This window comes from Camelus ferus, chromosome 24 (genome assembly GCF_009834535.1).
Source record: "Camelus ferus isolate YT-003-E chromosome 24, BCGSAC_Cfer_1.0, whole genome shotgun sequence".
NCBI lineage: Eukaryota > Metazoa > Chordata > Mammalia > Artiodactyla > Camelidae > Camelus > Camelus ferus.
Window position 1 is genome coordinate 4295560 of NC_045719.1, and position 17509 is coordinate 4313068.

A 17509-nucleotide genomic window follows, 5' to 3' on the forward strand; every position below is an offset into this window, starting at 1 on the left:
GCCCCCAGAGGTCAGCCCAGAGGTTTTAAGCTTTGTACTCAGACTAGTGCACTGGCCTCCCAGCCTCCACAAGACCGGAGCCCAGGGAGCTCAGAGCCTGGCTGGCATGGGCCTCGCTGGGCTGACAGCCAAGGAGGGGCCTGCACACTGCCGTCAACTCAGAGGGTTTTGCCTCAAAGCCCTCTGCCTCCAGGATGTGTTGGTCCTTCCAGTCCGGCACTGCCATCCACCGCTGACTTAGTTCCTTCACACACAGTGCTGCTTTCATCTGTCACACTCACACATGTGCAAAGACGGCAGCGACCTCCTTTCTTTTGTGATCCCGACCCAACGTGATTTGCGCTTCCGTCCCTGCACGGGGAGGCGGCAGGACGGCCCCGGATGGGGAGGGGGCGCCCTCCTGGGGAAGAGCGAGTCCAGTTCTCGGTCAAGTTGCCGCTAGTGTTCATTCCATTGTGGTCTCACCTTGACAACTGAGAAGCAGCCTTGCAGAGGATGGAAGAGACACGCTGGGGGAGGGGGCACGCTGGGCGAGACGGCGGCAGTATTCCATCTGAAGAACTTCATGATCGATGTCCCAAGCTGTGTGAAGCCGCTATTAAACTAAAAGGTCAGCCTTTAGCCTCAAAGACTAGGCGGCACTGAAGTCTTTTCTTGGATGACTAATGTGTCAAAAGTTAACATGGATTTTTCTGCACTTTTGTTAAAGTGAAACCAGGCACTCTCTGCTTCTCAAGTATGAAAGTGAGGGGCTAGTTGTATCGCAGTTTCCAGCCTGCTCAGTCATGAGTGTGTTTGGCCAACAAGAGCCCGCAGGACGGAACGTGGCCGTGTGCACCGGCACAGACTGAGTCGGCACGTGCCCTGCATTTCTCTTCAGTGAAACCCCTCAGACGGCCCGGCAGTCTGTTGGCATTAAGCACTTGTCCTGGGAGGTGCACAGGTGTGGACCCTCCAGGCCAGGGGCACCAAGGAATTGGGTATTGGGACCGCTTGCAATTTTGTCATTTTGCTTCCTTCTCTTAGGAGTGGAGAGCTTGTGGAATTCCTGTCCCCTTCATTGAAGAGGGGACTTGTGAAATGGTCTGTTTTTAGTGGGATTAAGTCACTCAAGGCCCAGCCATGCCGCCTCTGGTGACTCACTGCTTCAGTTTTGCTGTGTGAGCCTTTGTGAAGAAACAGCTGTATTTGCAAAGAGCATTTCCATAAAGGATGCTTTTCGTCCGTGGGGGCTGAGCAAGAGTGGGAAGGATGAGAGAGAAGGGCAAAGGAGAAACCAGGGACCTGCTTCCATGTTATTTTCAGAAATTAAAATCATTTAGTCTCTGAATACCTTTCTTAGGTCTAAATTCTGGAAACAGACTCTGCAGATGCCACGGGTCTGTTCGGTCATTTCACCCAAAGGCAGCCCCCAAGTCACATATGACTGTGCACGGACTTGGGCAAGTCGGCCCGCACCTGGCTGGGGTTTTCTGCTCAAGGGCAGGTGGTATGTAGCATTGAGACATATGTCTCGTCAAAGAGTCGGCTGGATTCCAAGCAAGTTGTTGCCTCTGCAGGAAAAGACTTCATGCTTTTTGCGATGGAACTGTTTGTCCCCTCCCGTCCTAACGTGCCTGAGGGGCTCGGGTCCCAGGCAAGCCGTGATGCTCTAGGCAGAGCCCCCTTATGTCCTGGAGCTGGACACAGAGTTGAATGTGCCGGCCACAGGAATTTGAGAGTGTCCTTTGACTGAAATCATTAAACACTCCGTTGTATTTTTTAAGGCACAAAACCCCAAAGAAACACCCAGTGTGAGAAAAATAGTAGCAAAAATCTTCCAACCAAACTCTTCTACAAATGGCAAACCACTGAGGTGAGAAGCATTGCACACTTTTCTGAAAGGGGGGAAGTATCTTAAGTGTAGGCATAGCTTTATTTATTGTCACTCACACATTAGTGTTGGAGGCAAGGCCAGGATTACACATCCATTTCATTTTCTGATGCAAAAGGCATTTTGATTAATTAAAATATCAGAACCTCCAGTGGCAGAGCTGCGTTTGCAGCCTGAGTTTTCTTGGCTGTTTTAGGGGAGCTGGGCCTCATGGATGAAATGCGGGGCCCAGTTAGAGACCCTTACTGCCCTCTTCATGGTGGACATCCTTTCCCAACCGAGAAGCCTCCATGGATTCAAAGTGTCCCCAGATAGAAAAATCTGATGCTTCTGATTTTATGAGTGTAGTTTGTGCGGGCAGTGTACACCTGCGTCACAGGCTCTGCTCTTTAACTGCTTGGTCATCAAGTGATGGGAATTGTGCTAGGCTTGATAAGACGTTCAGATCAGTGTGTTCCTATCTGATTTAAAAAACGTATGCAAGGTTTTAAGTAGGTATTTTCAAGAGGCGAATTTTATGCACAAAATTTAAACTAATGCATACCACCCCCCATTCTAAAGCCTGTCTAGAGCCACAGAATTTCAAAGCTGGCAGGTGTGCACACGTGAACGGGGCAGTTGTGGCCACATGCGAATCAGCACAGATGCCCCTCCCTGCCGCAGCCAGGGGACCCGCGCTCACCAGGACCCTGCAGGTGATTCTGGTGACCCTGGGGTGTGAAATCCAAACACGGCCCTAAAGATCCTGAGCGTCGGTATGACTTTCAGCTTTCACAGGCGTTACGCAGGCACTTCTAGCCACCCTGGCTTTGAAATTTTGTAAGTCCGTACGTTCACTATTGTTACAACTTAAAATACCTTTTTTTTTTTAACTGAAGTATAGTTATTTACAGAGTTGTGTTTCTGGTGTACAGTGTAGTGATTCAGTTATACGTATCTATGTTCTTTCCAGATTCTTTTTCAGTGTAGGTTATTACAAGCTGTTGAATAGTTCCCGGAGCTTACAGTAGGACCTTGTGTATGTGTTTTATGCACAGCAGTTGTATCTGCTGATCCCAAACTGTATCTTGTAACAATATAGCGGTCCTGCTTCGTCCCAGTTTTTGCTTTCCACCGTTTCGGTTACCTGTAGTTGACTGTGGTCCAAAAATATTAAGTGGAAAATTCTAGAAATAGACAATTCACAAGTTCTTAACTGGGTGCTGTTCCCACTGTCCGCTCCCCCAAGACCCGACTCATCCCTCCACCCCGAGCATCCCGCCCTTTGGTCGCTCGGTAGCCCTCGGTTATCAGATCCGCCACCGTGTTATGCAGGGTCTGCGTTCAAGTGACCCTTACTTCACTGAATCTTGGCCCCAGGCAGAAGATACTGACACTGGCGACTGGGACGTGCCACAAAGAAATCTTATAAAGTGCTTCCTTTAAGTGGAAGGGTGAAAGTTCTCGACTTAATAAGGAAAGAAAAGAAGTTGTATGCTGAGACTGCTTATAAGATCTCTGGTAAGAACAAATCTCCTATCCTTGAAATTGTGAAGAAGGAAAAAAAATTTGTTCTTGTTTTGCTCTCGCACCTCAAAGTGCAAAAGTTAAGGCCACAGGGCTTGATAAGTGCTCAGTTGAGACGGAAAAGACATTAAATTTGGACAGTATGATATTTTGAGAGAGAAAGACCATATTTACGTAACTTGTATTACAGTATATTTTTATAATTGTTGTAGTTCATTGCTATTGCTGTTAATCTCACATTGTACCTAACTTATAAATTAAACTTCACCCTAGGTACGCATGTACGGGGCGGGGGAACATAGTGCACATAGGGCTCGGTACTATCCCCCGTGTCAGGCATCCGCTGGGGGCTCGGGACGTGTCCCCCACGGCTCCGAGGTCTGCTGTATTGCAGCATCTAAAATGCACTGAACACGTACGTGCTGGGAGCCGTTCTAATCCCAGCAACTCAGGGAGGTGTAACTACTGTCATTACTCCACTTTAAAGATGAAAAACCTCAATACGTAGGAGTTACGCGTCTCACCCAAGGCCACTCAGCAGCTGCCTAGGACCAGGATTCACAGCCAGGTGGGCTGGGGACCCACCCTTCCCCTGATGCCACAGTCCTCTCTCAGCTGGAACTGAGGACCCCACCCCAAATCCGTCAGCTGTGGAGGAAAATCAGAGCTGGGAAATGCTACAAAGAAGGCAAAACAGCCACCATGAAACACTCTCCAAAATGTTATCTCTGTCTCATGTGACTCCCGGAGGATTGGTCTTGCGTTGTGTTAACTTTGAACAATGCAAGTTCCCTGGTAGAGCGGCAGCCCTGACCTCAGGGGCTCAGAGTAGCACCTGTCACTGGATGCTCGGTTGCCGTGTTCTCCCACGGACACACATCTCTTCCCCGCCCGCCAGCTCCACACGGTAGGCACTGTCAGCTCCAGCTGCGTCTTGGTGGTGGCAGGCTGGTTACTGCGAACTCCCTGCTCAGGGCCGCCCACCCTAACCCAACTCATGTCTTTTGGAGCAGGAAAACTCAACTTTCTGACTTTCCATCTCACACTGTAAAGCCCGTAACAGCAGAAACGTGACCTGCGGTCAGCGTGTAACTGGCACGCCTCCCCCAAGCCCGAAGTTGCCAACACACAAAGAGCCTGCATGCCCCGCGGCCCGCTCCTCCGGCATCCCGAGCCCCTCCCCGCTGAGCTCTGCTCAGCCCTCCGCACGTCCAGCCTCCACCGTCTTTCAAACAAACAGATTGATTTAATGGGGACACAGATGGAATTGAAAAGCTGCTGAGAGCGTAAAGCTGCCTGGGTTCAAGTGTGCGACACCAGGCTGGGCTCCCTCCCTCCCCGGAGTTGTGACCTGAAGGCCATCTCACTACCTGGGCCAACCAAGCCCGCATCCTCCAGGGCGAGAGCCAGGAGGAGCCTAGTGCTCCCCAGAGCTGCCAGCCACGCCGCCGGTTTACTTCCAGGTGGACGCCTCAGCGCCCGAGGCAGTCTGCTTCCAGAGTCCCGTGCAGGGTGGGAAGCGCTCCTGCCGGGCAGCGCAGTGGGGTTCTTTTATATCTTGAAGGCCTGCAGCCTTGACTTGCGAATCACAGGAATGTGATCACCATCACATCTCCATTCCTCCGAAACATATGACTCACTCCTTGTGTCTTTTCAGAGCTCTGTATGTCTCCCAAACTACACACAATTGATTTACCCTGGGCCCGGGTTTGAGATGCAGACGTGCTTTGCTTTTTAAGCCCACGCTGTTCCAGCAAAAGCAACCGACTGATGCGGGGATTCTTTTCCAGAATAAAGCCCAGCTTTGGCTCAGGTCTTAATCCCTGAGAGCACAGGGCTTTAACGCCCGGCTTCCCAGGAGAGCCCTCGCGAGTGCGTGGCCAGGCCCGCAGACCTGCCCTGTGACGCGTGCACCCTGGGTTTCCAGGGCTGGCTTTGTGCATGTTCCTGTCCAACCTGACAGCTTCATTACGAATATTCACATTTGTAAACGTACTGGCTTTCTGAAGATGTGGTTTCCCTTCCAAACCGGCAGCCTTGCAGACTGTTGGCTGAACCACACGGAGGAGATAACCTATTTACATACTAAAAAGGTCAGTGCTGGACAATCAGCATTGAGAGATGAATTTACTGCTGTTTGCAACTGGAGCATAAGAATTCGGGAGAAAGCTGCAATCTTGCTGTCTCTCTACCTGTGAGACAGCACGCCTGGGCCGCTGCGCAGGCTGGCTGTGCCCAGCAGTCGGGCGGTGAGCGACGGGCTCCTTTATGGTTCAGAGCCTCTCTGGTCGCTCACCAGGCAGTGATTCTGTGTGCGTGCAAAGTGCAGGTCAGCCTCCCCTGCTGAAAACTGTAATTAACTTGAGGTGGAAATATTTGCATAATAGCTCTTCAGATGTCGTTAGTGAAACACAGACCTCCATAACTAACTTTAAATTCTGTGGTTACTGCTTACTGAACCTGGCATTTACATTAGAAAAGGTAGACCTTTAGAGGGCTTTAAACATTTTCTTTTGTGGTCTTTCAGAAATCTTTTAAAATATCAACAGCTTTATTTGGCTAATGTGTGTTGAAAGTATCTTAAAAGATGTCATTGTGAAGGTACAGGTTTTCTCTGAAATCTCTATAGTGGTTTTGCCCCTTAACCATTTGTACAGCCAAAGCAAAATAATTAGAGAATTGAGATCCACGTTCCCACCTGAATGTCAGGATGTCACAGAAGACTGTAACGTCCTGCTTGAAGGTGGAAACTAGTTCAGAAAGCCTGGGAGAGGTGGGCAGACGTGAAGTCTTGCTCCTTGGTGACCAGCAGCCGGTATGGGGCAAGACGGGCTCTTCGAGCCTTAGGACCACAGCCCACTCTCTGCTCCCCAGGGAGGGCCCATTTAAGAGTCTGGGCCAGGCTGCCAGCTCTCAGCTGTGGCTGTTTCCCCAAGCCCAGTGAGGCCACTGTGTCTCATGGGGACCTACAGCGGCAGCTGCCCCCAGGTTCTCCCAGGACCCTGTGTTGATCCCACTTTCGGTGTGCCCCAGGGAACCCTGGAAGCCAGATGTGGCCCCGGGCCATTGTGACAGATGCAGTGGCTTCCAGGGAGGAACCACGCCCTGTCTCTGCACCTCTGGGTGGCTGGTGTGCGATCCACTTACAGCCATGTTCCACAAGGCTCTGCACTTGCTCCGACTTCTGACCCAGGGAGAGAGGCCAGTGGCAGTGACCAGCTGGCTCTTCATTGGCATCAGTGTGTCACAGAGATTACCAAACCTGCTCATTAGCAAATAGCCAGTCTCGGTGACTGAATAACACGTTTCTCACGACCATTGTTTGAGAGAGCAGCGGTGTCGCCGTGCTTGGGGACGCCTCCTGGCAGAGACGCCATCTGCCCAGGGTTCCGCCGTGTCTGACCCCGGCCCCAGTGGAGGGGGTGCTGGCCAGCTGCCGCCTCACCCCAGCGCTGCCTCCCTTGCAGAGCACTCGGCCCAACGGACCCAGCAGGTGCTGCACCTGTCCGTCTTCACGTCGGCCCTGTTGGCCCAGCCTTTCCGGGTCCTTCCCCTTGGCCGCGAGCAGCACCGCAAGCTACTCCCAGGCGTGGCCGATGTCCGGGCTGGCGAGGTGGCCCAGTGGACAGTGGACGAGGTGAGCAGCTGCTCTGGGTCCCTGGGATGGATGCTCAAATTCCAGAGCCACACTGCAGGGAGGAAGGTAGGGAAGCCCTTTGGTCCGGCCCTGCCCTCCCCAGCCTCATGCACCCTTGCCATCACCTGCCCACCCCAACCCCAGGGCTGATTCAGGCTGAGGATCCCAAGCCTCCAGGCTCGCGTCCCTGCAGCCCTGGGCCAGCACCCCCCACCGGACACCCTATGCCCAAGGCCCGGGGACTCCGAGTCCTCACTCCCAGCAGCCCCGTGTCCTTCCATAGCCACAGGGGATCGGGTCAACCTCGGGTTTATTTGTGAGGTAAATTAGATCACAGCAGTGCAGAGTGGGGGAGTGGATTCGACTTCAGTGTCAACATGCTTGACAGTACTGGCTTTGAATAAGGACCAGGTAAGTGCCACTGCTCACTGTGATGCCGTGGCAACACTTCACACTTAAAGCCACACACTCTTCGACGTTTCTTTTGATCAAGGTGTTTTCACATGTCAGGCCTTTATTTTTTTTTTTAAATGAAGAAAACCCTGAGTCACTCTGAGGACGAGACAGTGATGCTGGAGTTCAGTTAGTCACAGAATGTTCCTTGAGTGCTCACTGCGGCCAACTTGACTTAGTCTCACTTTGAGGCTTCTTTTCCAGCCCCAGACAAGGAGCAGGAGGCAGACGCCACGCAGAGGCTGAGGTCCGGCCAGGCTGGCCTGCTGCCCCTGCTCGCCTCGGCAGCTCACATGCCCGGCACCCTCCGTGTGGAGTGGGGGCCCTGCTGGGAGGCTCCTGCGGAACGGAGACGACTAGACGGGCCAGGCATTGGCAGGGGGCGACTAAAGGTGACGCTGCTCCCTGCAGAGTATGTGGGGTCTGCCCTCGCCCCATCTGTAGTCAGTGAACTCTGAACAGTTCAGAGCCGACTGACAGAATTAAAACCTGCTGTGCTGGTAATCGAACCGCGGACAGGTTTGCCCTTGAAAGGACAGTGGTGACCGGGGAGGGGGGGGGGGCAGCCTCTCACTGCGGACCCGTAGGCCTCTCATCTGACCACGTCCTACGCTCCTGGCTGTATTCTCACATTCTGTCGCACATTTTCTGGTACCAAGATTGGTCCTCCAGGGGAATCTGATGGTTCAGAGTGTGGGCTTTGTGATCATTCTGCTTGTAGCCTTGAAAACAGGGCAGCCCGTCAGAAGGGGGCTCCCTGGGGGCATTCCAGAGTTCCACCGCAGAGCTGCTGTTCTAGACGCTGAGTCAAGAATGGTGGGTGGGGTAGCGAGGTGGGAGGGACCTTGAGAGGTCCCGTAGGTCGGGGCCAGCAGGGATGGGAGGGCTGTTCTTTGTGCTGTGTTCCCTTTGGGCAGAGCATCGGAGTGGGAGCTCAGCGGCCAGGGGCAGGCATGTTGAAATGGCTTGTGGTCCTCGTGTGACACGCCATCCAGGGAGACTCCAGGCAGCTGCTGTCTCTGGCAGCGCAAGGATGCTCCCTCTCGGCTGTCTTCCTGGCCTGGGGGAGAGCTCCCCTCCGAGCGTGTACCGGAGCATCTGTCACAGCGCCTGGAGGTGGGGGCTGGCTTGTAACTCCTTTGCCGCGTGGCTGTTTGCGCTAGAGCAGAGTCTCTCAAAGCTCGGGCAGGCTGTGGAGTCAACTGAACGGTTCTAAAAGGAGACACAAGGCCAGATGAAAGTACATCGCTGTGGTAATGGTTATTGTTTTGTGGAAGGCTTGTTAGAAATATGTGGGCGTGCACACACTCAAGCCGTGGTCCCTGGGAAGTGTATTTCTTATTCTGGTTGTGGAAGTGTTCTGTAGGGGGCACAAACGTTGAAAAGTAGGGACTAAATTATTTGTAGATCTTTTTCCATCTTGATAGCAAGTAACTTGCCAGAGCAGGTGTGTGACGAGTGAGTGAGTGAGTGAGTGAATTAGGTGGTGAATTTCTGCAGCCCCTCCTGCCAGGTGTCCGTGGCCACACGTGGCCTGGATGTGACGCGGATGTACATTACAGCCACGGGTGGGGCTCAGGGGTGCTTGGTGCCTGTCTGGGAACTTTTCTTTCTTGCATTCAAAGGTGCCTTTTAAAGCAGCACATCTAAATCGCCCGGGCCTCATCCAAGTGCTCCCTACATTTCCCTTCACTCTTAAAGACAGTGGTCGCTTTAAGGGCAGTCTTCACACAGGGGTGTTTTGAAAAATTCAGGATACTGCTCACTAAGCACAGCAGCCTTACACAATCAGGCCCTGAAGCAGCGCAAATAACAAATTCCACTGTTAAGAAATGAGCCCCGGGTTGGAAACACGGTCCCTGGTGGACCGGCAGCCAGGACCAGTGTCAGTGAGAGGAAAATACCCACATTTGGGGAGATTTAGGGGAGCAGCAGCCCCACCACCAGGGCCCAGGAGAACGCCAGGCAGGGAGGTCAGCGGGGAGGTGACGGGCTCAGCTCAGGGCCTGCACAGCCTCTCTCAGGTCTTTCCAAACTGCTGTCATCCCCAGAACTAACTTAGTGTCCTCCCAAAACAAAGCCTGGGTGTTGGCTGTGGGACGCTGCGCTCCCGAGCACCCCTCCTCCACTCCAGGTGTGCTGGGCTCCAGCAGGGCCGCCATCACCTCGGGAAAGCAGATGCCGCGACGCAGCGTCCTGGGCGGAGGCAAAGGATGAAGGACAGCAGCTTCCTCCCACGTGGAGTTGGCTCCATGAGGCCGTCTCTGCGGGGACCACAGGTGCTTCAGGGGAGAGGGAGAGGAACCTGTCTCATACTCCTCTGTGGTCTGTTACTTTTAGAAAGTTTGTAGCAAACAGGCTTCTGTGAGAGCTCAAAGTGGAACTGATTCTTGGAGGGATAAATCCTGACTAGCAGTATTGAACAGTAATACCAAAACAAGGACCCAGGCCTCTGGGTACTTTAAAATTCTGGCTAGAAAAGTCTGCCTTAGTAGATTTCATGGACTACGTTCTTTACTTTGGAAAAAAGGCAGATTGAACAGAATCAGAATCTCTTTCCAAAAAGACCGAGGATCTCAGACACGTGGTAAAACTGTCCAGGGAAGACAGCAAAGGACAGCGGGACGGGACAGCGAGGGGCTGTGCTGGCCGGGCCCGGGGCCACCCTCTCGGTACGGTGGCTCTTTTCACTCTCTGCTTTAGCACATTATTTATCCTCATTAAAAAAATCCAATCTCCTCCGACATGGACAGTGATTTCTTGGCTCACGATACTAAGAGGGAGTGTGACCCTTCTTTTCAAAATTTGTTTGCCCAGAAAAGGACATTTTAACCTCTGACAAGCATCAAAGCCACACACCCCCTTTTTTGAGAAGCTCCTGGGGCCCGTATTTACAGGACACCCCGGCGGGAGCCCGGGGCCCTGGTGCTGGCAGCTCTCCCCAGGAACCGGTGAGCGAGCGACAACACGCTCTTCAGCTGGTTCCCAGTCCCAGTTTTCTCTTTAATTTTCCCACTACAACCCTCAGCCCCCTGCCTGTGAGGGACCTTTCACAAGCACAGTGGCTCTTACCAGGCGACATCCAACTCATTTTTCATTGTCACAACTGACGCCACAGGGTGGACAGGACAATCTGACAGAAGGTTCCGGACGCCAAGCCTCTGCACAAGTGGGGACAGTCGTCGGCGTCCTGACACCTGTAACCCAACGCAGGTCAGCCTGGAGGTGAGAGGCCGGAAAGGTTTCCGAGCAAAGGCCCCTGTGCCTGGGGAGTCACTGTTCATTTACGTCCCGAGTGCTGGAGGGATCTGAAGTGTATTTCACTCACACGCTGAATGACTGCAGCCCAAGGTGTTATTTCAGGTGCGTGTTTTAAATCAGGCTTTTCATCTTGCGCTGCAGGTGGTGGAGTTTGTGCAGTCTCTCCTGGGCTGCGAAGAGCACGCCAAGTGCTTCAAGAAAGAGGTAAGAGGTGTACTGATTATACCTATTTCTCTATTTGTATACCCAGAAGTGCTTTGCTTCCATTTACTTAAGGGTAAGAGCGAGCAGTTTGGGGCTGGTGGGAGAAGGAGGTCCAGCGGGGGCCCAGGGCAACCTCTGTCTGGGTGGCTGACGTGCGCTGGGCTTGGTCACAGATGGCCGTCACTGTGCTCTGAGACCTCTCAGCAAGTCAGCTATGGGAACGCGTCCATCAGTTTATCCCAAGGCCCCTGTACTGTGACTTCTGGCTCCACTGGGGGCTGGGAGGATCTGCCAGGGGCCTGCACCTCTGGCAGAATGAGGGAGCTTGTCTGCTTCAAAGTCAAAGTAGGGCCATCCTGCCTGTCCCTGTTGGGACACAGAAGCCACCAGTCCTTCCACAGGGCCCCTGCTGCCAACCTCAGAGAGCAAGGCAGTGTACGGATGGAGACGATGGGGCGGGCGAGGGAAGTACTCCAGCCCTCACCCACCTGATTCCCGAGCTTCCGTCATTACTCAAGAACTCTGAGCACACTGCACTCAGAGGGCCCCGGGGTGCAGCGCACACTCTCCCTCTCTGGAGCCAGGGTGTGTGTGTGCAGAGGGAGCACTCTTTGTGTTCTGGGTCCCGGATCCCTCAGAGCCCGGCAAGCCCTGTCTCCAGGGAACTCAGTACCCAGATGTCACAGCATCAGCCTGGAGCTGCCCTTGGAAACATGGGGCTCACTTGGCCCACCCGAGCCCAGCCTCGCACATATAGGCACCCTCTGCATCCAGCAACGTCCAGACTCACCCTGTCCATGGTCCCCTTGCAGGTCCTAAGATGCCGCTGTTCCCCGTGGTCCCTGAGCCCCGGAGGCCATCAAGGGTCCCGTCCCGGCCACACAGCTCAGCACCTGGGGGCTCCTGGAGGCAGACAGATCTGAGCAGCAGGGTATTTTCATTTGTACTTACTTCTTTATCTGCAGCAGATTGATGGCAAAGCCTTCCTGCTCCTGACGCAGGCAGACATCGTCCAGGTGATGAAGATCAAGCTGTGTCCCGCTCTGAAGATCTATAACTCCATCCTCACGTTCAGGCACTCCCAGGACCTCACCGGGGAAGGTGCCGTCTCGGGCCGGGACGTCAGGGGTAAACATTCCACCTGATGTGCTGTGGCCACCGAGCCTTGTTCTCAGAGGTAAGATCAGCAACGTTAACTTGATTTCGGGGTCCCCAGGCTCATGGCCACGTTTGATCTGGACCTTTTAAAGGGGCTGTGGTTTCTACGTTTGAAGGATTTGATGTCTGAGCCAGTGCCAAGGACACAGAGACCCTGGCACGGGCCGGGTTCCCCAGCGTCCTCAGCTCCGCTCTGACCAAAGCAGCCCACACAAGCACCTTTATTCTTCGCCCATGCTGTCCAAGAAGTCTTTTCCCACTTTGCAAGCGTGAAACCCTCAAGTGATAGAGTATTAGAAAAATGATACGAGCACATTGTTAACATCCCCAGAACATCTGAGCTTGGCTCAGATTTGCCACCTGGGTACAGTGGGTCTAAGAGGCACCGGCCTGGTGCTTTCAAAAGACCTTACGTGAGATGTGCGTACTTACTCAGGAAAGTGTGAATCTTCTAAAAAAAATTTTAGATAAGCACATGTTTTCATGACCCATTAATTCTTTGTGTTCCATGAAGTGTTTCTCAGCAGTGCCCTCAAGGTCTCTTGGAGCGAGCCTGGGGAGCATGTGAACAGCCAGCCTGGGTGCTCAGCAGAAGCCGGGAGGACCCTCCCTCCACCCGGCGCCCTGGCTGTCCGGGGCCTTGGGGAGCCCACGCTCACCCAGCACCAGCTCTGGGCAGTGCCTCAATGGAACTCGGCTGTCCTGCGGGCTGTGTGACACAGGGCCTTGGGTACAGCTTTGCAGACAGGCACACCACTGAGAGGGGAGATTTCTAACGCAGGGAGCTGGGTTATTTGTTTCAACAATTCTTACTTATCAGCCTTACTTGTTTTGTATAAGGGACTGTATCTGACTCTTAAGTGGAGTCAGTCCAGTTTTGAAAGAAGACAAGCACCTTTTTTCTTACCTCCACTGACAGCAGGCACTACAAATGCCCCCTCTGAACTGGAGCTCCGCCGTGTTTTGGTTTTGAAGGGCGGTGGGGTTGGCAGTGGGAGAGAAAAGAAATAGATAAGACAGTCCTACAATACCCGTTTGCTTCATTAAGACTCATGGCTTAAGAAAGTTGATGCTGTTTGGGGAGCTTCTCAAGTAAGAGATGTGCTGTTACATCCTTGCGTCTCACCCTGCCTACATGGGATTTTACTGTAGTGTTGTTTGACATACAGTAAATTTAGGTGTTAATGATTTAAGACATAAAATTTGAGGCTTTTTTTTTCATTAAAAAGAACCTCAAAATTGCCCATTTATGTAGGCTCCATGGAAGACCTGAGATTTGCAGTTTGTACATTACCTGTCATTTCAACAGGATGATCTGGAACAGGACAGATGGTTCCAGGCAGAAGCAGAGTTGAGCTGCTGTGTTCCTGGAGGACGGGATGGTCAGACCAAAAGAGCTTGATCCCGGAGTGGAGCCGGCTGCCAGACATCCCCACTCTGTCACCCAAGCACTCAACCTTGACGTTCAAATGGCAAGTCCTTGGCCCCACCGGAAAGAGAAATATCATCATCAGAGCTGCCCAGGCCAGGAGGCTGGAACCGTCTGACTCTGCCAGTTTCTGAGCTACGCACCCTTCTGCCACCCACACCCCATCACTGGGCATGGACAGGGCAGAGGAGGGGCAGTCAGCCACCCCAGCCCCACTGGGGTCCAGGCCTCGCCCCTGCCCTTCCCCACCCCAGTCACGGTGCTCCTTACCCTTCTCTCCCGGTCCAGCTGGATATGCAATCAGCTCCTTTCCTCCCCTTCCCCCTGCTCTTGGGCCTCCCGCCTTTGCATCTTCTGACTCCAGCATCTCTCTCCACCCATAGCTCCCTGGCTCCCCTGGCAGCCGCCCCACATCACATCGCTCCTCACTCCTGTTTTTCCTTGCTTGTCTCTCCCCACGAGTCTAGGGTCCTAGGACCAAGACCGTGTCTTACGCATCACTAATTCCTGGCATTTGGCATATTTGGTGTTTGACACACAGTCAGTTATTTGTTACAACAGTGAATGAGGCAGGTGAATCAAACTCAAATCTAGATTCCAGCTCTGTGACTTCCTACAATAGTTGTAACTTCTCTATAAAATGAGGACATAACACCTACCCACGAAGGGTCTTTTCCATTTGATTTTGAGGCTGTGTACGCGAGTGCAGTACACGCAGCACCCACGAGGAGCCTGACACCTCACAGCAGCCCTGAAGTAGATGTCAGGAAACTAACAGCAGCCGCCATCTGTGTTTTGAACCATCCTCCAGGAATCTCCCCCCAACACAAGCCTGCATCAGGCCTTACCCCATGGGGCCCAGGAGCACGTGGGGTGGGCCCTGGAATGCCCCTGAGGGACCCTTGATTGTCCTAGACTCCACTCTACCACGCCCAGAGTCTGCTCCAACCAGGCCCCTCCCCACTCCCCAGACTCTCCAGAAAGGCTCGGAGCCGAACACTGGAACATTAGGAGCTGAGCTCTTGCTCTGCCAGGTGGACCCACCACCCTCAGGGAAGTGCCCAGATGGTGTGAGGGCCTCCGCTGCCCCCACGTACCGGCCTCAGCCTCCCTTCCTCTTTTCCTGAGTCCCACCTGGAATACAAGTGAGTCAAGGAACAGCAAAAAAAGATGCCATCAGGGCATCAAGAAATACAAACTTCTGGATTATTAGAAAGACCTCCCTCAAAGGACCATTCGTACAGCACATCACGAATGCACAGCACCACGCTGGATGTTAGGTCATCAGCAAGCACCCCGAGGGGGCTCAGGACCTCTCACACCGTTGTCTTTGAATGCCTGTAACTTCAGGTAGCTTTTGCAAAAGTTTCTGTTACTTCCAGCAACCCACAGACATTCCAAGAAAAATCAATCCTTAATCAGCGCTGAACACCTTCCCTCCCTCCGCACCCTGAACAGACCGCAGGAGCGGCAGTGCAGGAGAGGGCCTCCCTGTGAGCACCGGGCTGACCCCGACCTTCAAACATCCCTGGGATTTCTTGGTTGAGTCACCTTCGTCTGTGGACTCTCTGTCTGCTGAGGGAGGGCTGGAGGTGGGGAAACGGGGACGTACTTGGGATTCGGAGTCAGGCCCAGGCTTGGACACCGAGTCCTGGGTCCAACCAGGGGCTGGATCTGGAAGCATTTCTTCACCACCCAGGAAGTGACCAACTTGCCACATTTACTCATTTCCTTTGAAATACTGAGTACTGATTGCATTGCATTTTGTACCATATCATTTTAAAGAATATTCAGTTTGTCTTTCCAACACATAAAAATATATTCTTGAATACAAAGTGTTCCTATGAATACACTGTTAATATGCAAGAATATATTCATGAATACATTTTCTTATAATTTCTTCTTAAAAACTTAGATTTTTTCTCCTTATATATTCATGAAGAATCTATTTGTTAATAGGTTTTTGAATATTAGGTTTTTGAATATTCAGAATCCTTATAAATATATCCTTCCTATGAATGAATATATTAATAACTATAATGTAGTCACAGGCAGTCTTTCTTCAGAACACATCCCCGTTCAGCCTCCGTCTCCTGCCCTCAGTTTCCAGCTGCAGCTGGGATGTGGCACAGCCCAGCTCCTTAAAGTGCTGCCATGAAGACAAAGCAAAGACTGGCCAAACACAGTTCAACAGCTAAACAAGCAGCCGTTTGGTGAGCTGGTGCTCACAACCTGATTTCTCAGTGAGACTGTCCACGTCTTCACACATTTATTCCTTTAGGCAGATGGTGGATGCTGAAGCCAATGATCAATAAAACACAGCCCCACTGCCCTGCCAGAGGCCCGGACTGGGATGCACAGGGAAGTCCTGGGAGCCTTAAAGGCAGTGGTGAGGACTCAGTTCCCACGTGATGAGCACAGAGGGCGACGTACATGTGGAGAGCACGTGTTGTTCCTCCCTTGGGGCCTCATGTCTTTTAGGGCCAGAATATCCCAACCACTGTCTGCTGATTGATAGTGGCCATAGGAGTGACACAGAGAAAAGTCAGGGAAAAGGGGTATGGGGTAAAAATTAAGTCACAACCACTACTACAAAGGGACTGGGAAGCCAAAGGTGGGGGGAAACGAGGCTCACTTTAAAATGCTGAGAGTTTCTCTCCAAATGGTCCGTTTCATGGGATCAGGCTTACCTGTTTTGGGCGTTTACTTCGGTTTGAAATCAGATCGTGTTCCTTTTGGTTGAAGAGTTTTGGCATCAAGGCAAATCGACTCACGACGTACACGAGGCGGTGAGAAATCTCAGGTTACACCCGGGATAGTCCCACGATGGGTTTCTCACAGTCTTTGAACTGCAGCTGACAGCAATGGTGTTAAATGCACAAGGGGGCTATTTGGAGATGCAGGAGCCAGTGTTTTACCATGAAATGCAGGGGCCTCAGAGGTCTTTTAGTAGGAAAAAGATACCAAGAACTTACTGGCTAACATCAGCTCAGTTTCATTTAAAAAAGAAAAAGAAATAGAAAGTGTGTTTATGGGATCTGTACCCAGAGATGCGAAAGCTGCGTCATCATTGGTTGTGAGAAGGGAAGGGTACGCGTGGGGCACGCTCCATCCGTGCAGCCGTCTCTGTAACTGGTCCGGGACTTGCACTTAGGATCTGTGCGGCCGGTTTGCTTCTGCAGGCAGCCAAAATTTGTTTTGTTTTGGTTTTTTCCAAGCAGCAGCAATTCAAATTTCATTTGGCTTGGCCTCTCCAACAGAGTCAAACTGTTTAAAAATCAGTTTAATAAAGGAGCTCAGACAGGTTACTTGGTGTTGATGACTGAATTTTTTCCTTTCATCTTTCAACAACTTGCAAAGTTTTCCTCTAAAACAGCCAGCCAGCTCACTTTTTTTTCCGTTTTCATTTTCTTCTTAAGAACAGATTTTTTTTTCAGGAGCCCCATCAGTTTGAAACTTGAGGTTGTTCTTTCTGGGCCTTCAGAGAGATTTACCCCTGTGTCTTTTAGGCTTTGAAAGTTCAGTCTGTGAGTAGAAGGAAAACATCAGACGCACATCTATACTGGTGTGCGAATTTTCTTGCAATGAACAGCAAAGGCATCTAAACCGATGTCCTTATCTTCATCCATTATGGAGATAAATTCACTTATTCAACAAGTATTTATTGAGAAGCCCACTACGTGCAAAGGCCTTATGAGCATCTGGAATGTATCTGCAGATAAATAAATAAAAACCTCTCCTCTTGTGCAGCTTAAATTCAAGTAGGTGGAAACAAATAATAAACCATAAGCATAAAAATATGACAGTGAACAGGAGGAGAGAAAGCAAGAAAAGTCTAGGGTTTTGAGTAACAGAGGCATGCCCTCGCTGGCCCACAGATCTCAGGGACAGTACAGTCCGGTGGTACCGCTGTGTGGAAGCACGCAGGTCCCCGTGAGTCACATGACACACCTACACAGACCCACGTGTTGCCACTGTGTTTTCTAGG

At 52.0% G+C, this 17509-nt stretch overlaps 1 protein-coding gene and 1 long non-coding RNA gene across 7 annotated transcripts in view; one reads left to right on the plus strand and one right to left on the minus strand.

Moving 5' to 3' along the window:
- Positions 1–16826, plus strand: part of L3MBTL4 (L3MBTL histone methyl-lysine binding protein 4) — a 206273-nt gene extending 189447 nt beyond the window's left edge. Inside the window, 6 exon segments of the mRNA XM_032467410.1 lie at positions 6847–7016; positions 9604–9748; positions 10588–10694; positions 10872–10934; positions 11900–12111; positions 13402–16826. Of these exon segments, the coding sequence (XP_032323301.1) occupies positions 6847–7016; positions 9604–9748; positions 10588–10694; positions 10872–10934; positions 11900–12079 (665 nt within the window). The 3' untranslated portion in view covers positions 12080–12111; positions 13402–16826.
- The window catches only part of LOC106729892, a 97551-nt gene continuing 87540 nt past the window's right edge, over positions 7499–17509 (minus strand). The window contains exons 1-7 of one of the 6 annotated variants that reach the window (XR_004315010.1): positions 16212–16345; positions 13387–13571; positions 13000–13037; positions 11725–11837; positions 10798–10921; positions 10542–10666; positions 7499–9751 (exon numbers count right to left, since the gene is read on the minus strand). This is a non-coding gene — a long non-coding RNA (uncharacterized LOC106729892). Of the gene's footprint in view, positions 9752–10541; positions 10667–10797; positions 10922–11724; positions 11838–12999; positions 13572–16211; positions 16346–17509 lie in introns of those variants that run through there. The other 5 variants (XR_004315013.1, XR_004315009.1, XR_004315012.1 and 2 more) reach the window with 5 other exon arrangements.